Source organism: Anabrus simplex, chromosome 1 (genome assembly GCF_040414725.1).
Source record: "Anabrus simplex isolate iqAnaSimp1 chromosome 1, ASM4041472v1, whole genome shotgun sequence".
Classification (NCBI taxonomy): domain Eukaryota; kingdom Metazoa; phylum Arthropoda; class Insecta; order Orthoptera; family Tettigoniidae; genus Anabrus; species Anabrus simplex.
The window spans coordinates 510,989,636-511,015,026 of record NC_090265.1 but is presented as its reverse complement, the minus strand read 5'-3'; the positions used below and the strand labels follow the sequence as shown (position 1 = coordinate 511,015,026).

The following is a 25,391-nucleotide window of genomic DNA, read 5'->3' as shown; positions in this document are numbered from 1 at the left end:
CGCGTACTGACAAACGTTCAGCTTTAAGTACGGAACCGCGCTGCAAGCACGTTACGTCACCTCAAGGTTTCGTTGGAAGCACCTGATGTTACGTCAACTCAAGATTGTAAACAAAATGTTGCTTGTGACTGTTTCATTTAAAATTTTATCTGGTTCCATTGTCTACGCCAAAAATATCCCAATGTTTTCACGTGTATTTAATTCAAATCCATAATTACCCTCAAAGATTAACTTCATGTCCTTTTCAATCCCTAAAAAGCTGTTGTTATTGTTGTAAATGTGTTCCGCAAAAGCTGAATATCTGTTGTACTTTACTGCCTTGAAATGTTCTTGATATCTTTGATTTAAGTTTAGCCTAGTTCTTCCTATATAAAACATTTTACAGTCGTTACAAGTGAGCCTGTATACTCCTGCATTGGTGTATATATATATATAATATATCTTTCTTTTTTATTGACACTATGTGCATTATATATATGTGCGTGTGTGTTCTGATATATATATGTTCTGATATTTTATTTCTGGTTTGAAAAGATGTTTTAAGTTGAAATTTCTTAAATATATTCGCAATTTTAAAAACTTGACTTCCAAAATATGTAAATGTTACAAATTGATTACGTTCATGGATTTTCTTTCTTTTCTCATGGTTTTTCTTTTTTTCTCCGTTCTCTTTCTTACGTATAATATTGTCTATCATTTTTGGGTTGTAGCCATTTGCTTTAGCAATTTGTTTTATTATTCTAATTTCTTTCAGTTTGTTTTCATTACTCAGGGGAAGTTTAAATAATCTATTAATATAACTGTTGTACGCTGCTTGTTTGCGAGTTCCTGTATACTCCTGGGTGGTTGGAATTTTTATTGATGGTGGTGATGGCCTGTGTGGGTTACCTAAAAATATCAAAATCTATCCTATTGTTGGTTTTTGTTAATGTGAGGTCCAAGAAATTTAACTTTTTATTGATTTCTTTCTCCATAGTGAATTTAATGTTGCTGTGAAGCAAATTCAAACCACCCAGAAATGTTTCGGGAGAAATGAGGTCTCCATTTAAAAATACTACCGTGTCGTCAACAAAACGGACCCATAATTTTATTTCTTTCTGATATATGTTCAAGATGGTTTTCTCAAGATTGTTTAAATAAATATCGGCTAAGAAACCTGATAGTGGACCCCCTATTGGTAAACCTGTGTGTTGCTGGTAGTACTTTCCGTTGAATATAAAGTAATTATTTTCTAATATTAGAGTTAATAAGTTTATTGTTTCGTTAATTTCTTTGTGACTGAGTCTGTCTTGATTCTTTAAATTTTCTTCTATTAAATCTATAGTCTCTTTGATAGGAATGTTGGAATACATGTTGGTCACGTCATATGATACCATTATAGTTTGTTTATTTCTGTTGATTGTATTTTGGAAATAGCTTCCAAAGAATTTGATACTGAATTGCTATTTTTTAATGTGATGTGGTTTTTGTAAGTGTTTAAGTAAAAATTTAGATAATTGAAATGTGGGGCTGTTCCAACAATTAATTATAGGTCTAACAGGGTAATTCTCTTTACGGATTTTTCGGAGAGACTTTAAAGTTGGGCACCTTAGGTTCATCGGGACTAACTTTTGTTTATCTTGTTCGTTTATTATGAACTGTGTATCCTTTAGGTTTTTTATTTTTTATTTTTGTGTTTAAATTCCTGGTGGGGTCCTTCTTTATTTCCTTTATGTTGTTTGTTTCTTTGGATGTAGTCATCTTTATTTATGATAACTGTGATGCTATCCTTATCTGCTTTAGTTACAATCAAGTTATTATTTTTTATTTTAATTTTTAGATTAGTTATTAGTTCTTGTTGTGTACTACTTTCTTTGTTTTCTTTGATTGGTTTCTTTTTGATGTTTTCAATTTCATTTACTACTAAGTATCTTACAGTTTCTTTTTTATTGTCAGGGACTTTTTGAATAGCTGATTCAGTCTCTGTTATTAGTTGTTTTAATGTGGCTGCCTCGGTGGATCAGCGGCAGAGTGTCGGCTTCCGGATCCCAAGATAGCGGGTTCAAACCCGGCAGAGGTAGTCAGATTTTTGAAGGGCAGAAAAAAGTCCATTCGACACTCCATGTCGTACGATGTCGGCATGTAAAAGATATCTGGTGACACATTTGGTGTTTACCCGACAAAATTCATTAAATCTCAGCCATAGACGCCCAAGAGAGTTTCGGTTTACGCGGTCTGCCATTTAGTGGGCCCAGAGTAAAACGGAACGACGAAATTGACGAGCAGACAGCCAGATGGCGTCAACTTGAAATGTTAGCTGAGGCCATACGATTAAATAAATAAAATAATTGTGGCATTATTAAGGGTTTCTTTAAGATTGTGTTTGTGACCTAGTTTTAATAGGTTGGTTTCATTTCGGGTTAAAGGTGTGTCAGAAATGTTAACAGGTTCAAAAAATTTGTGCTCAGTCAAATCATTAAAACCATCACATATGTATTTGTTCTTAAGCTTACTTAATTTGTTTTGAATTCATTTTCGTTTTTTCTCAAGTCTAATTCTTATGTATTCGTGAATGTGTGTTGCGAGACATATCCAGTCCAGTTTATTGTATGTGTTCATCAGTTGAAGTTGAAGGTGAAACGCTTCTTCATTTAACTGGTCCTTCTTTGCATGTAGGCTCTTGATCTCACTTTTTAACCATGTTGTCCATGTTATTTTGACGGCTCGTTGACAAGATATTGATGTGTTGTTGCTTTTCAGATTAACAAAATTAGGTGTTAAGTTATGCTTTAAGCATTCGTGGTTAAACTTAATGTCCTCATTGATGGTTAATATTTTCAATTTTGTGTTCCTAAATTTAAAGGCTTTGGATGTTTCTCGACCAATCAATGACAAATTATGATAATTATAAAATATCAAAGCCATTTCTTATTAACAGTGCTGATGTCGTTAATATTATTATTAATTATATACAGTCGTATCAGCACACAAGTTATTAAAACATAACCGGTTTTCGGACACTAAGGCCCGTCTCATCAGCGTTAAAATTTAAATTTAATTTCACATAAGTGTGTCGTCAAAATTGGTTAAAACAAGTTTAAAATGTAGCCCTGTTGACATCAACTGTAAAATAAGGAAAAAGAAAAAACAAGTGTATAAATATGAAATAATACATTTAAACTTACCAATTCGGGAATACACAGGCTCACTTGTAACGACTGTAAAATGTTTTATAAAGGAAGAACAGGGCGAACCTTAAATCAAAGATATCAAGAACATTTCAAGGCAGTAAAGTACAACAGATATTCAGCTTTTGCGGAACACATTTACAACAATAACAACAGCTTTTTAGGAATCGAAAAGAACATGAAGTTAATCCTTGAGGGTAATTATGGATTTGAATTAAATACACGTGAAAACATTGAGATATTTTTGGCGTAGACAATGGAACCAGATAAAATTTTAAATGAAACAGTCACAAGCAACATTTTGTTTACAATCTTGAGTTGACGTAACATCAGGTGCTTCCAACGAAACCTTGAGGTGACGTCACATGTGCTTGCATCGCGGTTCCGTACTTAAAGCTGAACGTTTGTCAGTACACGACCAACAGCCTGAGCACGAGGAAAAGCCAGCCATTCCTATGGTATACCCATACCTTTTACAACATTGTAGAGCCTGTTGGGAGATGCGAGCAGTGTGTGGGCGGGCATTATCCTGCTGAAACAGAGCATTGGGCAGCCCCTGAAGGTACGGGAGTGCCACAGGCTGCAGCACATGTTGCACGTAGCGGTGGGCATTTAACGTGCCTTGACTGACAGAGCAAATGCAACACCAAGAAGGAGTGGTTCGAAAGGTATGAAAGTTGGGGAAAAAACAGAGACGGCACGGATGAATAATTGATGTTAATTTCAAACTGATATGCAGGTTACACAATGCGCACGGTATCGACTCAGTAGGATGTAGGACCACCGCGAGCGGCGATGCACGCAGAAACACGTCGAGGTACAGAGTCAATAAGAGTGTGGATGGTGTCCTGAGGGATGGTTCTCCATTCTCTGTCAACCATTTGCCACAGTTGGTCGTCCGTACGAGGCTGGGGCAGAGTTTGCAAACGGCGTCCAATGAGATCCCACACGTGTTCGATTGGTGAGAGATCCGGAGAGTACGCTGGCCACGGAAGCATCTGTACACCTCGTAGAGCCTGTTGGGAGATGCGAGCAGTGTGTGGGCGGGCATTATCCTGCTGAAACAGAGCATTGGGCAGCCCCTGAAGGTACAGGAGTGCCACAGGCCGCAGCACATGTTGCACGTAGCGGTGGGCATTTAACGTGCCTTGAATACGCACTAGAGGTGACGTGGAATCATACGCAATAGCGCCCCAAACAATGATGCCGCGTTGTCTAGCGGTAGGGCGCTCCACAGTTACTGCCGGATTTGACCTTTCTCCACGCCGACGCCACACTCGTCTGCGGCGACTATCACTGACAGAACAGAAGCGTGACTCATCGGAGAACACGACGTTCCGCCATTCCCTCATCCAAGTCGCTCTAGCCCGGCACCATGCCAGGCGTGCACGTCTATGCTGTGGAGTCAATGGTAGTCTTCTGAGCGGACGCCAGGAGTGCAGGCCTCCTTCAACCAATCGACGGGAAATTGTTCTGGTCGATATTGGAACAGCCAGGGTGTCTTGCACATGCTGAAGAATGGCGGTTGACGTGGCGTGCGGGGCTGCCACCGCTTGGCGGCGGATGCGCCGATCCTCGCGTGCTGACGTCACTCGGGCTGTGCCTGGACCGCTCGCACGTGCCACATGTCCCTGCGCCAACCATCTTCGCCACAGGCGCTGCACCGTGGACACATCCCTATGGGTATCGGCTGCGATTTGACGAAGCGACCAACCTGCCCTTCTCAGCCCGATCACCATACCCCTCGTAAAGTCGTCTGTCTGCTGGAAATGCCTCCGTTGACGGCGACCTGGCATTCTTAGCTATACACGTGTCCTGTGGCACACGACAACACGTTCTACAATGACTGTCGGCTGAGAAATCACGGTACGAAGTGGGCCATTCGCCAACGCCGTGTCCCATTTATCGTTCGCTACGTGCGCAGCACAGCGGCGCATTTCACATCATGAGCATACCTCAGTGACGTCAGTCTACCCTGCATTTGGCATAAAGTTCTGACCACTCCTTCTTGGTGTTGCATTTGCTCTGTCAGTCAGTGTATTATTTCATATTTTTACACTTGTTTTTTCGTTTTCTTATTTTACATTGATGTCAACAGTGCTACATTTTAAACTCATTTTAACCAATTTTGACAAGACACTTATGTGAAATGAAATTTAAATTTTAACACTGATGATGGACCTTAGTGTCCGAACACCGGTTATGTGTTTTTTTTTTTTTTTTGCTAGTTGCTTTACGTTGCACCGACATAGATAGGTCTTATGGCGACGATGGGTCAGGGAAGGGCTAGGAGGAGTGGGAAGGAAGCGGCCGTGGCCTTAAGGTACAGCCCCAGCATTTGCCTGGTGTGAAAATGGAAAACCACAGAAAACCATTTTCAGGGCTGCCGACAGTGGAGTTCGAACCTACTATCTCCTGAATACTGGACACTGGCCGCACTTAAGTGACTGCAGCTATCGAGCTCGGTCGGTTATGTTTTAATAAAGTGTGTGCTGATACGACTGTATATAAATAATAATAATAAAATTAACTACATCAGCACTGTTAATAAGAAATGGCTTTGATATTTTATAATGATTATAACACTACATTGGCTAGGAAATGGTGGTCAGTACCATTGTATTGCAGATATGCATGGGATGGCAAAATCTTCGGTCTGTAGGTCAATATATTCTGTGGTAGCTGCAATAAATGATATAAAATTTCCTCAAATTGTTCGTTGGCATGAAAATACTGAACAAACAAGTTCCAAGGACATTCCTGGAATCATTAATGAGCAGAATACCTCTTACATACGTACAACTTTTCCCCTCAAAAGCTCCATGAGCTTTTCCCAAGGCAAATACCGCCATCCAACCTTTTATTTTGTCTTTGTTTCTTCAGACTCTCGCTGAATGCACCAAAACGAATATTTTCCTTCTATCTATTTCCTTCAAAATGAATAACTTCGTTTCTCTTGACATTTTAACAATTCATGCATAGTTTGCAATTTCGTAACAATTAAGTTTTCACATTCAATTTACAAAGTATACATTTATTATTCACCTATTCAATACACTAGCCGTTTCAAAGTTTACTCCTACAAGGTTAGTTTATGAACTTACAAAGGAAACTTTCTTCATCGAGGATCTTAAATTACGATTGCATCTACCAACAACCAAAAGCTTCAGAAAAACACCTAAATGAAAGGAAGGAGAAAAGGGTAAATACCTGGGAGGAATTTTATCGCACCGACGCAATGACAAATAAGGAATGGACTCAAACCAACTACGCTCTTAGGCACACAGTGACTGTTTGCTGTGCATGGATTTCATCATCGCTTATGTAAAATAAAGTCCTTTCATTCACCGGATGAACACTGTTTTTGCAAACTTTGTGGTAAACAATGTGCAAGATATCACCTACAGGAGTGCTCGAAAAGAACAAAATCTATAGTGAGATATAGTGAAGAAAATTAATTTGTATATGTATTTATTGGCCATTGGCTGCAATAAATCTATTATTATTATAATGGCATATATCATCCGGATGCCTACTTATGAATATTATCAATAGGCTAAACCCCCACAGACAAATTTGACTCATTAAGTTTCAACTTAAACTGAAGGATAAATCATAATTTAATGAGACTGAGAAAAATAACAGAAAAATGTAGATTTTCAGAAAAGTAAGGTACAAATGACATAAGAAAAATTAATCAGTTACAAAGACATAATCCACCTGAGAGATAAATTAAGACAGATTGAAAAGAACAACACACTAGGATAACAATGAAACGTCAGTCTAGATTGATTCGAACTAATTTGTGAATGTTCAACCACTTAATTGAGGTTAAGATCTGTCAAATACTCAACTCCTTCATGAGGGTAAATTTGTTTCTTGTAACAAATATGCAATATGAAAATATGACAGTGTCAGAAATTATCAGCCATGATTTACAGTAATAAGTTTCCCAAAACAGAAAATCAAGACTTCACCAGACAAAATATTATATCAAGACAATTTCTAAGATAACAGGCACCAAGATGTCTCCATACTGAGAAGCTCCAGTAATTCTGGAGAGGAAAATCCTTCTCTGTGCTTTTATACAAAACTTGTACGGCAGGAGCGAGTGACCAATACACTGACAAAGTCATCAGCTTAAATGGAAGGCAAATACATCCAATCAGTTACAAGTGCACCACTGAAAACTTCCAAATGGCTGACATGAATGATAACTCATTTCTCTTTACACAATTTCAGAAAGAGACAAAAATGAAAACACAGATGCAAGGTGTTTCCAGTGGTTCAGACCTATATGCAGAATGATTACATCATATACTACAAAATTTCACTTATCTTGCTATAACAGGACTTATAGCCCGATTAGACAACATAAATAATTACTGTACTTGGAATTATCACACACATTGTATGTCACTTGCATTTTCCATTGTCTAAACATACACCATAGTACTCAAACACTCTCAGGCTGCATCAATACCTCCATAATACTGACCTTCCCTCCTTGCAAACAGATTACAAGCGAGTCTGCGCATTTGACGGTATAGTAAATCATCCATCCCCTATTTTCTCTATATTACTAGATGAATCATCACTCAGTAACGTAAAAATGTATACTTCATTCTTAATTTCCACTATGCGGAAACTACAAAAGCCGAAGCTACCCACATTATCACACAGTATTTTGCGTGTCAGGGTATTAACACATTATGATCGGTAAAGGTATCAATTCCTTCTACGGTATCGCCAGCTCGGAAAAATACATACAAAGACACAAACAGATCGTCTAACACAAGCTTCAACGTACAAATCTTACTCCTTCAAACGCCCAGGACCAAGTAATAACGTAGCCTATTCTCTGGCCGTGATAAGGCATCAACTCACCTTCATGTCGAGACATTTCAGAGAGTACACAAAACTCCCACACCAATAATTGATTCTACCTTTATATTCAGATTCTTAAGATTCGACTTTAATAAATGATGGACACAATGATCGCTCAATACATTTCCACTGATCAAAATTTTTCAATACACTTCCATCACTAAACCTAACCCAACTAGGCCATAATGACGTCACAGAATCTTGTATCCCATCATTCCCTTCGCAATCAGGTAATAAACATGGCCGCTATCTTAGGACGTGTGTTCGTTTACGGAGGACGAGGTGCTTTGGGAGCAGCATGTGTGGCACATTTTAAAGCGCAAAACTGGGTAAATAAATTATTTATATTCCAGTTTAACTATGTTTTGTTATAATGTTGTAATGTCTAATTGTTTAGTGGTGATATGCTTATGTTATCAGGAACCGAAAGAATCATATTTGATAGTAGAACAACTCCTTATTCTTGGTGCTGGTTGATGTGATTGAACTTGGTAATATGCGGTGTTGTATACAGGCGATTTATTGTTATTTCGTAGTTTTGTGCTTTAATGGGAGTGTATTCATATCTCTAACCTCACGAATTATCAATTTGTCACATTAATATTGGCACGTTTGATTCCAAAGAAAAGAACAAGAATGACCGCGAGCATTGCTGCCACCTATTCAAAAATATGCTGTAGTGACTTCTAGCGTTCTAGCTTTTCTTTCATATTTCATGAAGTGCAACAGTGCAGAAAATATACGGTTACTTCCACGATGAAAATTCAGTTAAAGTGCTCTGGAGACTGTATGCACATATGTAAATGTTGTCTGTGGTATATTGGCAGGCTTGTCCACTGTATTTATTAGCTTGTTTGGGAGAAAGCGTGAAACATCTTTGCAAGCATCGGAGGAAGAAGAAAAAATTCTGCCGTATCCTATATCCTATTCAGCTTTTTGGGGCGCAGATTTAGAGGGAGAAAACTGTTCAAACCCTACCCTCACCTTGTTCTCGTTTTTTTCGTATTTCGTCAACCGGCTGCGTACACAGTTGCCACCGGGTAAAAAATTTTCGTAGCTAATGTTCCCCTAAAAAGGTACTAGATTATGGAAAAAGTAAATACTAAATCAATTATTTACAATGGAATAGGATTATTCATAAAGGCAGTAAGTTATAGAAAGCAAAGTATAAGTTACTTATCAAAAATGCACAGTTATTAAATGAGAACAGAACTTACCGGTTTTGATCTTCATATTTTGCTCTTCTGTTAATCCTTGGAAAAAACCGAGCTCGATAGCTGCAGTCGCTTAAGTAGATAGTAGGTTCGAGCCCACTGTCGGCAGTCCTGAAGATGGTTTTCCGTGGTTTCCTATTTTCACACCAGGCAAATTCTGGGGCTGTACATTAATTAAGGCCACGGCCGCTTCCTTCCCCACTCCTAGCCCTCTCCTGTCCCATCGTCGCCATAAGACCTATCTGTGTCGGTGCGACGTAAAGCAAATGAAAAAAAAAATCCTTGGAAAACATTGACAAAGCAATAAACTCTTTTGAAATGTGAAAATTATGGGCAGATGAATGTTTTAGTTTCTCCTTTGTCAGGAGCCCATTCAACATACAGGATTGCAGTTTGTTTCTCAATTTGGTCTTATTGGTAGTAACAGCAGGAAAAAAAACTTTCTGTTGCAGCAGAAGGATGTATACCTTTAATAACTAAAGTTGGTGTCTGACACGTAGGATTGGAGGGAGGAGCATTGCACGTGCCATTTCACGATGTTGCCACATTCCAGTATTCTTTTCTCTTACCCCTCGCTTCTGGCTCACTTGTTCCCTCGTTCATTCTGACCACTGTGATCTGTTACTGTGAGGGAATTCCTTATTGAAGGACTGGTACAGGAACACATCCCTCAAGTAACAGGCGAAACTGCGATTCTTACGAATCGTATGTTGAAACTCATTAGATTATATTTACCGTTTGAGACTGATGCGTTTATATCGGGACTGACAGAGAATAAACAGGACTCAAATAAATCTTTTATTTAGAGTTGCCAGATGGTTGTGGGTGTAAAGGCAGTTAAATGAGTTTTTAAAAGTAGGACCAAAAATGGGCATACACGTCAGGAATTCCATAGTAACAGGTGTTGCATCTGGACGCATAAAATTTTTAAATAAAACAAAATAAGTTTAGTCAAAACCTCAGATGTGCAATGATAGGGTAGAACTAAAATATTTAAACATCACTCACATTTTTATTATTATTTATCTATTTTAATTCTTCATACAAATTTAAATTACAGTGGTAACTGGTGTTACATAAAATGGACATGGTTCCTGAGGTTTACGTCATTTTACTTAAAACTCTGTGAATTATGTATGTATGTTCAGTCCGTCAGCGCTTCCGCTGGTGGGATCCTCAACAGCTCTGCCATCAGCTGTCATAGATGGCCTAGGCATCACTGAAGAGGTGTACTAGGGAAATGAGAAGTGAGGTAGTTTTCCGTTGCTTTCCTCACTGAGCCAGAGTTGCTATCACATATCAGTCTGCCAAGCCCACTGAAATGCATCAGCCGACCCTATGAGCAACATTTTCACACCATTCATAGCAGGGACTGGCTGCATAAGGAATTGGTATTATTAGCATCGCTCATACCTCAGTCACTTTCATTTTGTCAAAGCCAAGGATAAGACAGAGTCAGATCTATGAAAGTAACAAAATTGCTCTAGCCTATACCAGAAGACATAGTGCACTGTAAACACTAGGTCCTGCCAGCAAAGGCCTCTGTGAATTATAATAGTTCAAAATTATGAAAAAAATATAAATATTAGCTGTGACAATGACCATCAACATGATATAAATATTTTGTTTATTAAAAAATTACATGATTTTAGCTATAAGGAAAAAGTAATGGGTGTTACAAGGAAGGGTAACGAGTGTTACGGTTTAAGTTTTTTGACGATGATGTTCTTGTTTAAAGGGGCCTAACATCTAGGTCATCGGCCCAGTTGGGTTTTTTATCTGAATAAAATGCTTGAGTATAAAATACTAATACTAAGCATGTTTATATGTTACAATACATTGTACAGCAAACAAGTGCACAACTTAAACAACATTTTTATATGCTTACATGAAATAAATAAAAAAAAGTTAGTCCCTTAGATATGTTAGACTAATTAAAAAACAATATTTTAAAAATTGCCAATACTTAAGTAATGATAAAAACAACTAATGATTGTTTATGACTTTAGTATTAAGTATATTTATTTGTTATATTTGTATCCTGTGTCTCAAAACTTTGAGAAATAACTCTTGATGTTATTTCTCAAATACATCAATTTTTCCACTGAACTCGTATAGAATTTGTGAAGAGGCCCTTTGGCTTGACTGAAGGGTTCGGGAGTTTGCCCAAAATATTATTAAAACTTGCATGTTTGATGTCATTATCATTGGCTATAAAAACACTATTGGAACCATGCGATTTTAAGAACATTACAGACACATAGTTCTCATCATCGACACTTCCTTGGCATATGGCAGCATAACGATACATTTTTCCTTGCTGTGACTTGCGACCCTTGACTTGCTCACAAGGCACTTCAACAAGTATATACATTCCAGAGTGAACATCTACTGGATTTTTATAAAGCACTCGCGGCTAGTTTCTTCTCCAACTGAAGGATTTCTTCCTCACTTGAACACTCTGAATCTGAATAGACATCTTCATACCAAAGTCTGGTTATAGAAGTTGAGGGTTGAGAATATATGATGTCCTCAGCATCTTGGAAAACTGCTACCTTGGTCATCAAAGAAGTTAAAGTTCTCCCTTCTAAAAATATGGTTATTATCGTATACTCTAAAATGGTGGTTTGACCGAATATTGGGGATCGGGATAACCTTTTCCCTCTAGTTTTGGAGAACTGACTCATTCTGTGAAACCTCACTATTATTAATGTAAAAGCTTTTGATGCCAGTGACTTTATTCTCAACATACTCGTGGAAATCTTTTGCTGACTCTATATGAATTTGTCTGTTTCCTTTCACCTGTATGGACATACAGGGCGCTTTACTTTTCCGCCAATGCCATCGACAGCACCTTTCCTATGGCTTAATGCAAAGAAGTTCCATTCGATGACCAATTCAAAATCAGTTTCCAATTTATACAGAGCTGACATGGTGTACTTGCTTCTAAACTGGCAAGCACAGTTATTGCTAAAAATTATTAATTTGTCAACAAAAGGAAAATTCTCTTTAATGTCACTAACAACTTTACCAAGAAAAGTCCATACACAAAACTTGCTGTGACTTGTGTCATTGCTTATCACAACACATGACTTTGTTTTATTATTTGGCAACCAAGCACATGTAAATTTACTTGGTGGTGACTCCAGTGGCCTGGCTGAATCTCGTCCTGAAAGGTAGCCTAATTGAATAGTTTTCAGCAAAGTCGATTTTTACAACAGCATAAGGTTCTTAATTTTTCTATTTATTCAGATTTTTCATGCATTTTTCAAAATAATCCTGTATTTTTTTCACATAACAGTGAGACTTGAAATGTGACATTTTGCTTTTTAGCTCCTTAACAGCTTCTCTTAACATTCCCGGAGACAGCAATCAAATGGATTCCTCCCTCATCAGTCCATTTCTTCCAGGAGATCTGATCTTCGTGAAGATCAGTTTCTGAACATTTTGAGCACTTCTCAAACATACAGCTCTCCCTTAGTACATCACAACATGTGTATTCTAGAAGTTCTTTATGATTTTTTGGAAAATTTGCATTTATTTTGGAGATGCTTTCCAATAAAAAAATTTACATTGGCGTGGTATTTGCAGACGCACACATTGCGGCATTTGAGAAACCGGTAATACACGTTTGGGACGTAGAGAGAAAAAAAGTGATTTCTTTACTTTAACATCAGGATATTGAAGTTTAAACTCCTCAAAGGCCTCTCTTATTGTCATTATCAAATGCCTTACTTACATATGTACTCGCTTGCCAGTTTTTTTTGTACATTTTGCTGATTTTACATCATTTTTCCCGGGTGCCTGCCAGCTGATCTCATCATTACTATAAAAATCAATTGTACACGTCTTGTGGTCTTCAGATAGGGACCGACGTGGTAAATGTACAGTTTTATTATGCTCTTTTAATTTCAATCCAATATCTAGTGCAAGTTTTTTTACTACAGCACTTTTTTTTTTGCTTGGGCTGTCAGGCAAGTTCTTCTTTAATCTATTTACCGCTTTCCCAAAAGACTGTCGGCATTTGTAGCTGTCAATCAGAGAGATTTCCTTGGTGGAATCAGCAGTTAATTACGATGGTTTCCCACTCTCTCTAGAACCTTTCTATATTTTTCTTGTAATAATTGTTAATTTTCTTCTTCTTTTATTTTATTTCATTCTCTTCTCTGCTTATCACGCTGCCTCTCTTTTAGAAGATGTGCCTCATATTGATCTTTGTTGGCCTTGAGTCGTTCACGATAAGCTCTCATCAAAACCTTCTTATCAATAGGTGCGATTTTTTAAATAAATAAAAAAATACAGTGTCAGAGGTATAAACTTAATGAGATGAGAAGCATTAGGAAACAAAAACTAGGCTTAGGCCAAAATAAAACAATCCTACCCTTAAGAGAATAAGCAATCAATCGATTTAAGTAGCCTAAAGTACATAAAATCCAAAATAAAAACAAATAAAATGTAAATTTACTGGAAATAAACCTCTAATCTAGCTCTACAAGCTTTCCCAGTAAGTACACAGCCCATTTTTCAATGGAACAGTATCTTAAAATAAAACAAAGTACCCGAATTACTGTTTAGCATTTGCTTGTAACACCCGTGGTCGTGTTTTCTGTAACACCCGTTACTTTATCTTTACCATCAAGACATAAATATTCTTCAGTTTCTTATATATTATAATGTTAGGCTTAAACATAACCTCACTTTCCCAAAAAAATTAATTAAAGCAGTGTCTTAGTTTAGTAGTGGATTTAACTTACTGTTTTTTGTAACGGGTGTTACAGAATAACAGTAGGATCAAAAACAACCATTGAAACAAATAATAATGATTAATTACCTTGAATTATGATGTTGCAGCAAAGTCAATATCAATCAGATGGCATAAAAACAACACACATCAGCTGCTAATAAATAATTAAAACAGTGTTGCCAACTTGACCAATATTACCATATGAGCACAAAGATGGTCAGTGTTTTGAAAAGTAGTGAAAACAAAAAGGAAAAATATGAAAAATCAAAAAATTGGATAGGTTTAGAAAAATTTATACTTTTTACTAACATTAGACATGACATATATTACTAAATAAAAATTATTATTTTTCACACTTAGGCTCACTTTAATCTGGAATGCCTCGCATATTAAAACAGTTCAATTTTACACTTTCCAATTTCAAAACAAAGGATTTTGCTGTAACACTTAACTTCTTCGACAGTGCTACCCTTTTTAAAGCAATTGTAGCTCTTCTCGTACTTAAGTTAACTTACACTTTCTTATACAGTAGGGGACATTATTAATATTAAATTAATTCTTACATACAGCAATGCTCAAACTGTTCAAATATTCATATTGATAACATACAATAGAGGGAAATTTGATTGATTCACCTTTTTTCAATACACAATATGTTGTTAATATGATCACAACATTTTTATTCAGTACCAGTTTGGGTGTCTATGGACACCATCATCAGCCGAAACAGGTCGTATGAACAAAGATATACAAGTATGTAGTACATATAATAGACCCTTGGTAATAAGTGACATTAACAGGATGAAGTAAAAATATAACGCTTAAAAGAAAATTAACAAGTTATGTGCTTGTTGGTCAAAGTATAAAATTAAGGCGAAGATATTAACAAATTTTTTAAAACTTGATCATTTTGGAATGGTTAAAAAGTCTCAAGTGTCGCTGCTATTATTATGGAAAAATGAAATTATCACAAAAGAATTCTACAAAGAATGGAATGTGTCAATGGTGCTTGTTTCTATGCACACAAGTTGACCAGCATATGTATTCGAACGACACTTCCTTTTGCTTATGAAATTGGGAACTTATTCCTGAATTTCTCAACACTAACCCATATGTTTCTGTTATGAGTGTGTTTAGAAACTGGCAAGCTTACTCTTACCCGTTTCAAGAATAAGGTCCCGGATGAACACAGACAGTTTGAAGAGTGATTGACTGATGGCTTTCTGTGAGCACTGTAGTTCATTTTCGTCTCTTGTAGTGGCTGTTTATGATGGGATTACTGATAACCTAGTTCATAGATTGGCACTTACGGTAAGTTCTAGCTTGTTTGACTTATGATGCAATTATTTCAAGTTCTTTATGCCTTTGTAAGTATTTGTGCAAAATATGTTTCAAGATGAGTCCAGACTATGATAAACATGCTCGAGCATCACTCTTGTGTACATTGCCCCCCTGAATTTAATGCAAGGAAAACTTGAATATCCCAGGTAAAACAGATTTAGGTTACTACTGGTAACCCTGAAGTTGATTTGATGGTTGAGGGAATTGGCATGAGGATTAATAATTATTTATCATATGGTGCTTACACAACAAATATTTACATTGTCCTATAATAGATTTATTGCAGCTAATAGCCACCAATCTGATAGAACAATTACGGTGAAAATCAAAAAGTTATTCACTACTTAAGTCATTAAGAGACCCATCTCCTATTACACCACTCCACCTGATATCGTTCACATTTTTCTCCCCACATAGTTCACAGATGCACTCTAAGCTTGGCTCATGGAAGGCGTTTGTTTTACACACTTGAAAGTGGAAGCCCTGCACTGAGAAACAAGTTACTGTTTGTCAGATATCGTAGTTACGTGCTTTCCATTATGAAGATGCCACGGCTTCTGTTGCATAGAATTCGGACCGTATTTTATTTCTTCTTAGCCTGTAACTCTATAAGTATCGGCCATGAAAGCATCAATGACAAATTCTGTTTAGCTTAATCTAGATAGGACAAGGCAGATGGAAGCCAGCTCATTCGGAACATTGATCATTAATGGAAACTAAAACACCAGGAGGCAACTTTGACCATTCCTCTCTCCAGGCATCTCTAGAATTGAATTGGTGGATTTAAGATTGCCTCAAATTATGTTGAGCTTAATTTAGACAGGGCAAGGCAGATGAAAATCAGCTAGTTTGGAAGATTGATTATTAATGGTATCACTGCCTCAAATCAATTTGGAGCTTGCCTTCAGGTGGTAGTGAGTTCGAATCCTGCAGTCAGCAACCCTGAAGATGGTTTTCTGTGGTTTCCCATTTTCACACCAGACAAGTACTGGAGCTGTACCTTAATTAAGGCCACAACCACTACATTCCCAATCTTAGCCCTTTCCCACCCCTCCGTTGCCAATAACCTTCAATGTGTTAGTGTGACATTAAACAAGTATAGTCCTGACGCTCAACGCATACTCAAGCGGTATCTTCTGATCTCAAAACTTGGCCCACCCTGGTAGTAATGAGGGTTGTCAGTCTGCCCGCCCTAGTGATAATGAGGGTTGACAGTCGGCTCCTTTTTTCATGGACACAAGAGGCGCGTGTCGTTTAAAAGGCAAGTGAGCTCTGTCAAAAGCAAGGTTGTCATATTTTGCGTCAATTATTTAAACATGTTAACATTTAATTTATTCTAAAATCAAAATATAAATATAAAAACTAGATAATGAACCACAGCACAAACCAATGTCGCAGAATAATTTGTTTCGTGCTTAACCCGTGCGGTGGTCGCAGATGTTGAAAGAAGGAAAGAAAAAACAGGAAGAAGGCATTGGCAAATAAACTCGACAAAGACTAAACTTAAATTGATACCAAAGTAGGCCCATTAAAATATTAATTTTATGCTGCTAATATCAGTGTCTCGCTTTCAGTAAAGAAATGAAAAGTGCAACAATATTTTACAATTTGTTTTATATCGCACCGACACAGATAGGTGTTATGGCGACTATTATTATTATTATTGAAGAATGCGCACATGCCGTGCAGAATACCATCACATTACATTTACATTACATACACATTACTTTTCTTTGCTATAAGCTACGATGGATTTCTGTCTATTCCTGCATTTTACAATATGGTATCGATCACAGAATTTCAAGCACAACTCACACACACATTCGTCACTTGGTTCGTGAAATAATTTGTTGCAGCACACCTTGTGGTGGAAACCATGGATCGCCAATCTCGTCGTCACGTGTCGCATATCATGATTAGCTTCCATCCAGGTCCTGTCTTGCATAGCAGATGTTGCATAGAAGTCCTCTGGTATGTTGTTTTTCTTCTCATGCAGATCTTGTATAAGCTGTTTGAAGCTGGTACTAGCTTGAAGTATGAGCTCGCATCTCAGATCCTCTATTAAGAAGGTCTCCCTGGTAAGCTCATACACTAGCCTCGATCTTGCATTCTGCGGGACTCCTAAAATTCTCTTCAGGTATCTAGCCTTTACTCGCTCCAATTCGTCCAGCTGTTTGTACGTGAGGTATTCTGCCACTAATTCTAGGCCATACGTCAGAACAGGTAGTATCTTTAACCTAAACAAGTCCATAGCTGTGCTGATCGAGAGTTGTGTGATGTTCCTGATTTCATTCATAGCCGTAGTGGAGACTATAGGCTAGGAAAGGTCTACGAGTGGGAAGGAAGTGCCCATGGCCTTAATTAAGGTACTTCCCCAGCATTTGCCTGGTGTGAAAATGGGAAACTACGGTGAACCATCTTCAGAGCTGCCGACAGTGGAGCTTGAACCCATTATCTCCCCGATGCAAGCTCACAGCTACGCGCCCCTAACTGCACGGCCAACTCGCCTGGCAAAGGAAAAGTAAAATCACGAACTAGGAACTGGGATAATAATAATAATAGTAATAATAATTGTCCGCCTCTGTGGTGTAGTGGTTAGTGTGATTAGATGCCACCCCCGGAGGCCCGGGTTCGATTCGCGGCTCTGCCACGGAATTTGAAAAGTGGTACGAGGGCTGAAACGGGGTCCACTTCAGCCATTCTGGAAGTGGTTTTCCATGTTTTCCCTCTTCTCCTCCAGGCAAATGCCGGGATGGTACCTAACTTAAGGCCACGGCCACTTCCTTCCCTCTTCCTTGCCTATCCTTTCCAATCTTCCCATCCCCCACACAGGCCCCTGTTCAGCATAGCAGGTGAGACAGCCTGGGTGAGGTACTGGTCATTCTCCCCGGAAGTATCCCCCTACCAAATGTCTCACGCTCCAGGGCACTGCCCTTGAGGCGTTAGAGGTAGGATCCCTCTGAGTCAGAGGGAAAAACCAACCTTGGAGGGTAAGCAGATTAATAATAATAATAAATATCGGAGTATATAGTTCGAACAAAAAATAGCCAGCAAACTTAGCTACTTTTAAAACAAATGCAGTATTTACCGTACCTCTATTCGTCGTCCTCGTCATTGTCTGCTAGGTGAGTTACAAATCTATCTTGGTTGCTATCCGTGTCGTGTTTCATGTACTTCTCTTCTGTCTTAATGGTGCTTCGAACACAAGCAGACCACCTCTCAGGACCAGCTCCTTCACGAAGAAGTTGACACACACTAGCACTCAAAGTTGGCGTAACATTATTTTTCCTAACATACGTCTTCAGCTGAAACCAGATCATTTCTATGGGGTTTAAAATACAGTGATATGGAGGGAGTCGCAAAACTTCATGTCCACGTGAGGCTGCGATCTCCTCTACAGCGTACCTTTTACTGATATTGGCTGATTTGATTTCCTGCAGCATGACTGCCTTGATGGGTACAGGTTTTGGCACGGGAATGTTATTGTACTCCATAAACTTAATAATGTCCTTAATATTAGTGTTCATGGAAGGAAACCTAATCAGCTGCCGCGAATGATAGCTTGCGTTGTCCATTACGATTACACATTTTCGGTCGCGTGGTAGGTTCTCTAGAAGATGAGACCTAAACCAGTTTTCAAAAACTTGAGCTGTCATTTCGTCATGGCTATCAGCTTTGCAGTCTCCAATGTTTTTAGCTGATAAATAAAGGCAATTCTCAACCCAGCCCCCACTGCCTCCAGCATGCAATACCATAATACGCTTGCCTCGCGATGTTGGTGTTTTCAGTATGCAATTACAAGTTCCATCATCCCACCCTTTCCTCACAATGTCATGAGTAGGGCCCGGATGTTGATGCCGTAAAAAAGTTTTTAAAATGCCCTTAAAATGTTTAAAAATGACTTTAATAAATGATCTAAAAATTCTAAAAATGCACTATAAAATGGAAAAAAATGATCTTATAATAATAAACTCACCAATATTTAAAAAATGACATCTTTAAGCTCAAACTGAAAAGTAAATCAAAATAGATTTCTAGCACTTAACAAAATGTTTATGTTCACTTTAGTCTGAGTTGCACTGCACTACGAATGTCATTCTGGTGTTGTCAAATGTAAATGATGTGCGGTTATCAGCCAACAAGTTTTTATATCTCGAAAAGCTGCGTTCAACATCAACTGATGTGATCGGAGCGTACTTGAAGTGAGGAAGGTGGTTTGCTGCTAAATCCTCCTCAATCGCATCCATGCAGTAGTTTTCACCAGAAAGAATGCCTGAGATTTTGCATAATGTTTTATACCCGGTGTTTTTGTCCAGCACTTTTTTCAGTTTTGATGCAATACCCGCAGCAATTTCGCCACGATTGTTGCTAAGACTAGTTTCCACCTGGTTGATTAAGGAAATGGAATCAACTATTTCTTCACCAGTTTTCTCCAATTATGTGATTGTTGCTGTCAATAAGGCGAAATTTGATTTTATGAATGCCAAACTACCTTCAATGTTTGGTTCAGACAGCATGTCCTGGGCAATTTTTATTGCTGCAGCTTCTTCACTGTCAAAACTCTGCACTATTTCCTTTACTAACTTGAAGTTTTCACGATAATACATACACGCGTTTAACCACGTGCCCCAGCGTGTTATGATAGGTTGTGGGGGTAATGCAATGTCTGGAGCTTCAGTTCTGAAACGTGCGACTCGTGAGGGTGCTTTTAAGAAAACCTTCTTAACGTTCGCTATAAGCCTGTCTACACTGGGGTAAAGAGCCCTTACTTCTTCACAAACTCTGTGCAGTCCATGGGCAAGGCACGTAACATGGACCATTTTAGAATAGAGTGCCGTCAATGAATTAGCTGCCCGTACCATATACGGTGCAGCATCAGTTAAAAATAAAAGTACATCGTCATGTTTGATGCCCTCAGGCCACAGGAGAAACATAGCACTGTCAAACAGTTTTGATATGATAAAATAATTGGTCTTTTCTAGCACTTCGGTAGTCAATAAAAATATTTCACCTGGCGTATGCACTTCTAAAGTTCCGATCACAACGTTGCCTATATAACGCCCCATAGCATCTGAAGTTTCGTCGATTCACACACATATTTTCTTCCCGAGAGTTTCACATCTTATTTTGTTTAATGTGTCTTCGTAACACTGCGGCAAATAATTCTTACGTAAAGTTGATTCGTCTGGTATAATACTTGATTCGTATGTTTTTTCCAAAAATCCACGTAATTTCGGGCTGTTGAGTTTATACAGCGGAATGTTTGCAGATACAAATACATCACACAATTCTTTACTGAACTGTGAGGACTTGCCGGAATTCGAAGCAACTGAAGGCAGTAAGCGCTGAGTTGCAGGTTTATTTGAAACACACTGAAGAGCACGAATGTGTTTATCGCGACCGATATGTTGCGTTACAGTAAATCTTCTTTCAGCAGCTACTTTAGTTCCACACAATTTGCAAAACAGTATACTTCCATCGGTGGAAAACACATTGTCACCAAATTCAGATACTAGTTGTTTTAAATGCACTGACACACTCGGTTTTATTTTAGGCATTTTGGAAGCCGTCGTCGTGAATTATGCGGAACTGAGACAAGACCTTCCCCTTTCTACCCCGCCACTGCTGTCCTTCGTCAACAGAGCAGGTAACATTCCATTCCGCTAATAACTGGTTTGCGACGAAAACAAGAGTATCTGCATACCTACCCCCCATAACCTTCTGCATCCAAGATATATATTTTACTACTAATAGCAATACTGAAATATTTTATTTCAATATTTTAAATTATCCTGTATCAACTACTAGCTTGTTCTTAACTCTGAGAGACGTAACTGCCTCATATAAAGCTGTGACATGACTAAATCGGGAAAAAATGATCTTAAAAGGCCGATTTCTCTAAAATATGTCCCCAAAAATCTACCAAACTTAAAAAAATGCTCTTAAAATGGAAAAATAGCAAAAAATGCAAAAAGATGCAAAATAAAAATGGCATATTTGAAGACGGGGTAACCCGGCCGGAGTTTATATCTGCTTCAGCATTGTTTTAGACAGCTCAGTAAAAAGATGACATGTCATCAACATCCGGGCCCTAGTCATGAGTATCGTACCAAGTTTTTATCTAGTAGGCAACTCAGCATCCCTCGGAACGCAACTTCCGGAGATGGTCTATGAATTTATATCGCCAAGCTACTATTCTAGCAGATTCCATTACAATTTTTTTCTTCAGAATACGGAAGTTTTTTCTACAGCTGTCGTAGAGTAGTTTTTTCATAAGGAAAGCCACACACATTTTTCCAATGTTTTAACAGTTCCTGTACGGTTGGTAACTTACCTTTAGTAAAGAATGCATATACCTCGCATCTCACCAAGTCACAGCAAAAAATCATCAATTTTATTAAAGATAACCCTATTATTACCACACTTTTTCGGAGTTGTAGGTCCCCTCTTTACTACTTCACTTACAGTTTTCCTGTTAAGTTTCAACATTTTAGCTGTCTCAGAAATATAACCCTTACGAACATTGTTCTTCATAACGTATTCGTATGCGTTACATACCAGCCATTGACTTTGCTTACTTAAAGTTTTAGTCGCCTTTCTTTTCTCCGCAGAACGACTATAGTACTAATAGAAAATTTGGAGATTGTAATAAAAAACGATTATAGAATGTACAACACGACAATCTAAGTATACATGATAATAAATATAAAACTAACACTAGTGATAATAGGAGACGGAAACACAGAAAAAAAACCTATAACTAGCAAATATATTTCTAATCTTTATGAAAATATGCTCATTCCCACACTCATTCACACTACACACATCAAAAAGTCAGCTAGAAGTATTCAGAAAGTGATTTCAGCAATCCATCTTAAATCTCCTACGAGAACGCAAATCCCTAATGGTAGCAGGTAGGGTATTCCACAGCCTCGCGGCAATGACTACAAAGGAGCGGTTGTAAGTCCTGGAGTGACTGAGAGATATTGTTAAACAGGAGCCAGATCGTGTATCGTGGTTGTGATAGGAGGAGAGGTAATTAAATTTTTAAGAGAGATAATTCGGTACACCTGTGTTTAGAACTCCATGGAGACTGCGACGCTCATGAACACGAAGCCATGACAACTCCCTATAATAAGCTAAAATGTGAGAACCATATCGCAGCTTAAATATGAATCGAATACAGGTGTTTAAACTCCGTTCAAGCATCTTGGTACTGTCTTGAGGTATGTCCGTAAGTACAGTGTCGCAGTAGTCTAGAATTGGTAAGATTAGAGATTTTACCAGTTGTATTTTAAGATTTTTTGGAAATATAGTAGAGTAGCGTTTGAGAGGAAAAAGGGATTTCTGCACTATTTGTCACTTGTTCAGTCCAATTTAGTGTCTCAGACATTATAACGCCTAAGTTTCTTACTGACTTACAATAGGGCACGACAATATTATTTAAAATAATTGGGGGTACATGTCTACTTTTTAACAAGTTGAGGTTTATTTTGGTACCAAATTTAATAGCCTGAGTTTTGTTAGGATCTATTAACAAGCTGTTATTTTTCGCATAGTCATTCAGTCGTCGTAAGTCAAAATTTACTCTTGTCAATGGCTACATCTATGTCTTGTGGATATGAGTGATAATAAATCTGAAGATCATCTACATAGATATGGTACTTGCTATATTTCAATGCGTCCCCTATGTCGTTCACACTAACAACAAATAAAAGTGGGCCCAAAACCGACCCCTGAGGGACACATTGATTTGTTGTGCCATCCTGAGTACATTGTTCCTATTGATACTCGTTGCCGACAGTCAGTGAGGTAGGAGCTAAAAAATTTAAGAGATGTCATATTAAAGTTGAGACTACGGAGTTTCAGCAGTAGTAACCCAGGGCTAACTGTGTCAAAGGCGCTGCTTAGGTCTAGTAGTGTTGCTACAGTCACATATCGTTGGTCTATCGCTTGTCTGATGTCGTCCGTAACTCGCAGTAATGCTGTCGCGGTACTATGTCCTTTTTTAAAGCCGGATTGAAAAGGATCACGGAGGGAATTTTGGGTCAGGTATACAGTGATTTGTGCATGAATCAGACGTTCGAGTGCTTTTGCGAGGGGTGGCAGGATGGGCACAGGGCAGTAATCTGATGGAGAATCCAAGGTATTGTTTTTCGGGATAGGCCTTATTAGTGCGTCTTTCCAAACGTTAGGGAATACTCCATTGGTCAGGCAGAAAGAGGAAAGGTGTGTAAAGGTTTCTTAAGATTTCGACACACGATCCATGGATTTTAATTCCGTCAATATCTAAATTACGACCTGTGTTAGGAGAGAGGTTGTATCAGTTTGAGAAGTACATATTGTAAAAGAGTTAGGCTTCAACTGGAAGAAGATTAGAAATAATAGAAGGTTTCTAATTGAGGTCGCCTCTAAAGACCTGCACCGGGCCTCTCTCGAGGCCATATGCCATGACATGACAGTAATCTTGTGAGTAAGTTGCTGTGGAAACTGAGTGTACTCGTGACGACTGATGGGTGATATCCCCGAGATTAGCAAGCTGAACAAGGCAGGGTATTAAGGTAAGTGAGAAGACTAGCTCCTCAACTTCTTACGAGATTTGCTCAAAGGTCAGTTGATTTGAGGCAATGATAACTAAACCGCCATTCCCCTCTCCAGGCATCTGTTAGAATTGAATCGGTGGATTTGAGATCAATAGCTATCTCCAGCTTATCTAGGAGACTTCTATCTTGCAGTCATTAGGTGATCAATATCCTAGGCTTTTTCAGTTATCACTTTCTGTGCAGAAACTTTCAGCCCTCATTTGACATGTTGACGATGGTGTATTGTTTTCAGAGTTTATTCATTAGGAGCAAAGCAAAAGTTAAGGGATATATCACAGTGCAGAAGTACAGAGTCAGTGTGACCTGCTGGTGAGTCTCATAATTGCCAATATGTTAAATATCTGCCAGCTCAACATAGAAGCAATCAACCAAGCCAAAAGTGAATTCTTGTCCAAAGTGCTAGGATAGTCTGTCTATTCATCGTATGAAGGAGTAAGTGATCACAACGTGGCCATGGATTGTGAAAAGAGGACTAATATAGTAGCAAAATCGATGTAGTTTCAATGAGAAGGTTATTTAAGGTTAATGTATAAATATGAGAGAGATCCAACTTTTGCAGATTTCATTCTTCAATCCTCTCTGAGGTGTAACCAGTACAGTGGAAGAGTAGGAGCATTCTTCATATCAGTGCATACGGTAGCCATTGCACCTCCCAAGTCTCGCATTGTTTCCACTTCTGCCACGCTTCTTGCTGTCTTTTTTTTACTTGATGATCGAGACAATTAGCACCAAGATCATTTTTTTCTTTCAACTCTGGAGGTTCTAGATTTTTGAGGCCTTTCACTTGCACAACTTTAACAAGTGCTTTTTTGTTGTTTGAAGGGTCAAACCTTGTCCATTTGTTAAGATTGGGTGACTACCTTCTTGTGCTTCACCTTAAAAGACTGCAGGAGATACCATTCACTTGATCAATGCTGCACAAGCAAATGATCCATTGTTTGCACCAATGCTGAATGTACTTCATCACTAAATATCCACATTTCTCAACACGAGCAGGACAGGGTAAAAATACAAGTTTGCTTGATAGGGCCATCTGGCTTCAACCGTTTGTTTGCAAATAGTCTGTTGCAATGCTAATTCTGTATTTTGATTGCTCTGTATTGTTGGCATTGCCAGCTTGTTCAATATGGAGGTCGTAACTATCATCTGTATTTCTCTGCTATCTGGAACCAAGCTTTTTAAGTATGTACGTAGGTGGTTTGAAAAGTTCTCAGAATGAACTAGAATTAAGTATCTTACCTCAGTGGAACTGCTTTTATTTTTCAACATAGTCTCCTTGTAGACTAATGCATTTGGTCCAGCGATGTTCCAATGCCTTGATCCCATCTCGAAAATGAGATTCCTCCAGGCCTGCAAAATACCTCTCCAATTCGGCTGTCAGTTCTTCCCTTGTAGAAATTCTCCGTCCGAGGAAAATTTTCAGCTTGGGGAATAG

At 38.3% G+C, this 25,391-nt stretch overlaps 2 protein-coding genes across 6 annotated transcripts in view; one reads left to right on the top strand and one right to left on the bottom strand.

Annotated features, from left to right (window-relative positions):
• Nucleotides 1-8,238, bottom strand: part of LOC136857039 (E3 ubiquitin-protein ligase KCMF1) — a 320,855-nt gene extending 312,617 nt beyond the window's left edge. For 2 of the 5 annotated variants that reach the window (XM_067135392.2, XM_067135393.2), the window contains exon 1: nt 7,666-7,983. In XM_067135392.2, coding sequence (XP_066991493.1) covers nt 7,666-7,729 — 64 coding nt within the window. In that variant the 5' untranslated portion in view covers nt 7,730-7,983. Of the gene's footprint in view, nt 1-7,575; nt 7,640-7,665; nt 7,984-8,054 lie in introns of those variants that run through there. The other 3 variants (XM_067135395.2, XM_067135391.2, XM_067135394.2) reach the window with 3 other exon arrangements.
• A 1-nt stretch (nt 8,239) lies between these two features.
• Dhpr (dihydropteridine reductase) overlaps nt 8,240-25,391 on the top strand; it is a 74,569-nt gene continuing 57,417 nt past the window's right edge. Inside the window, exon 1 of the mRNA XM_067135396.2 lies at nt 8,240-8,383. Coding sequence (XP_066991497.2) covers nt 8,240-8,383 — 144 coding nt within the window. The remainder of the gene's footprint in view (nt 8,384-25,391) is intronic.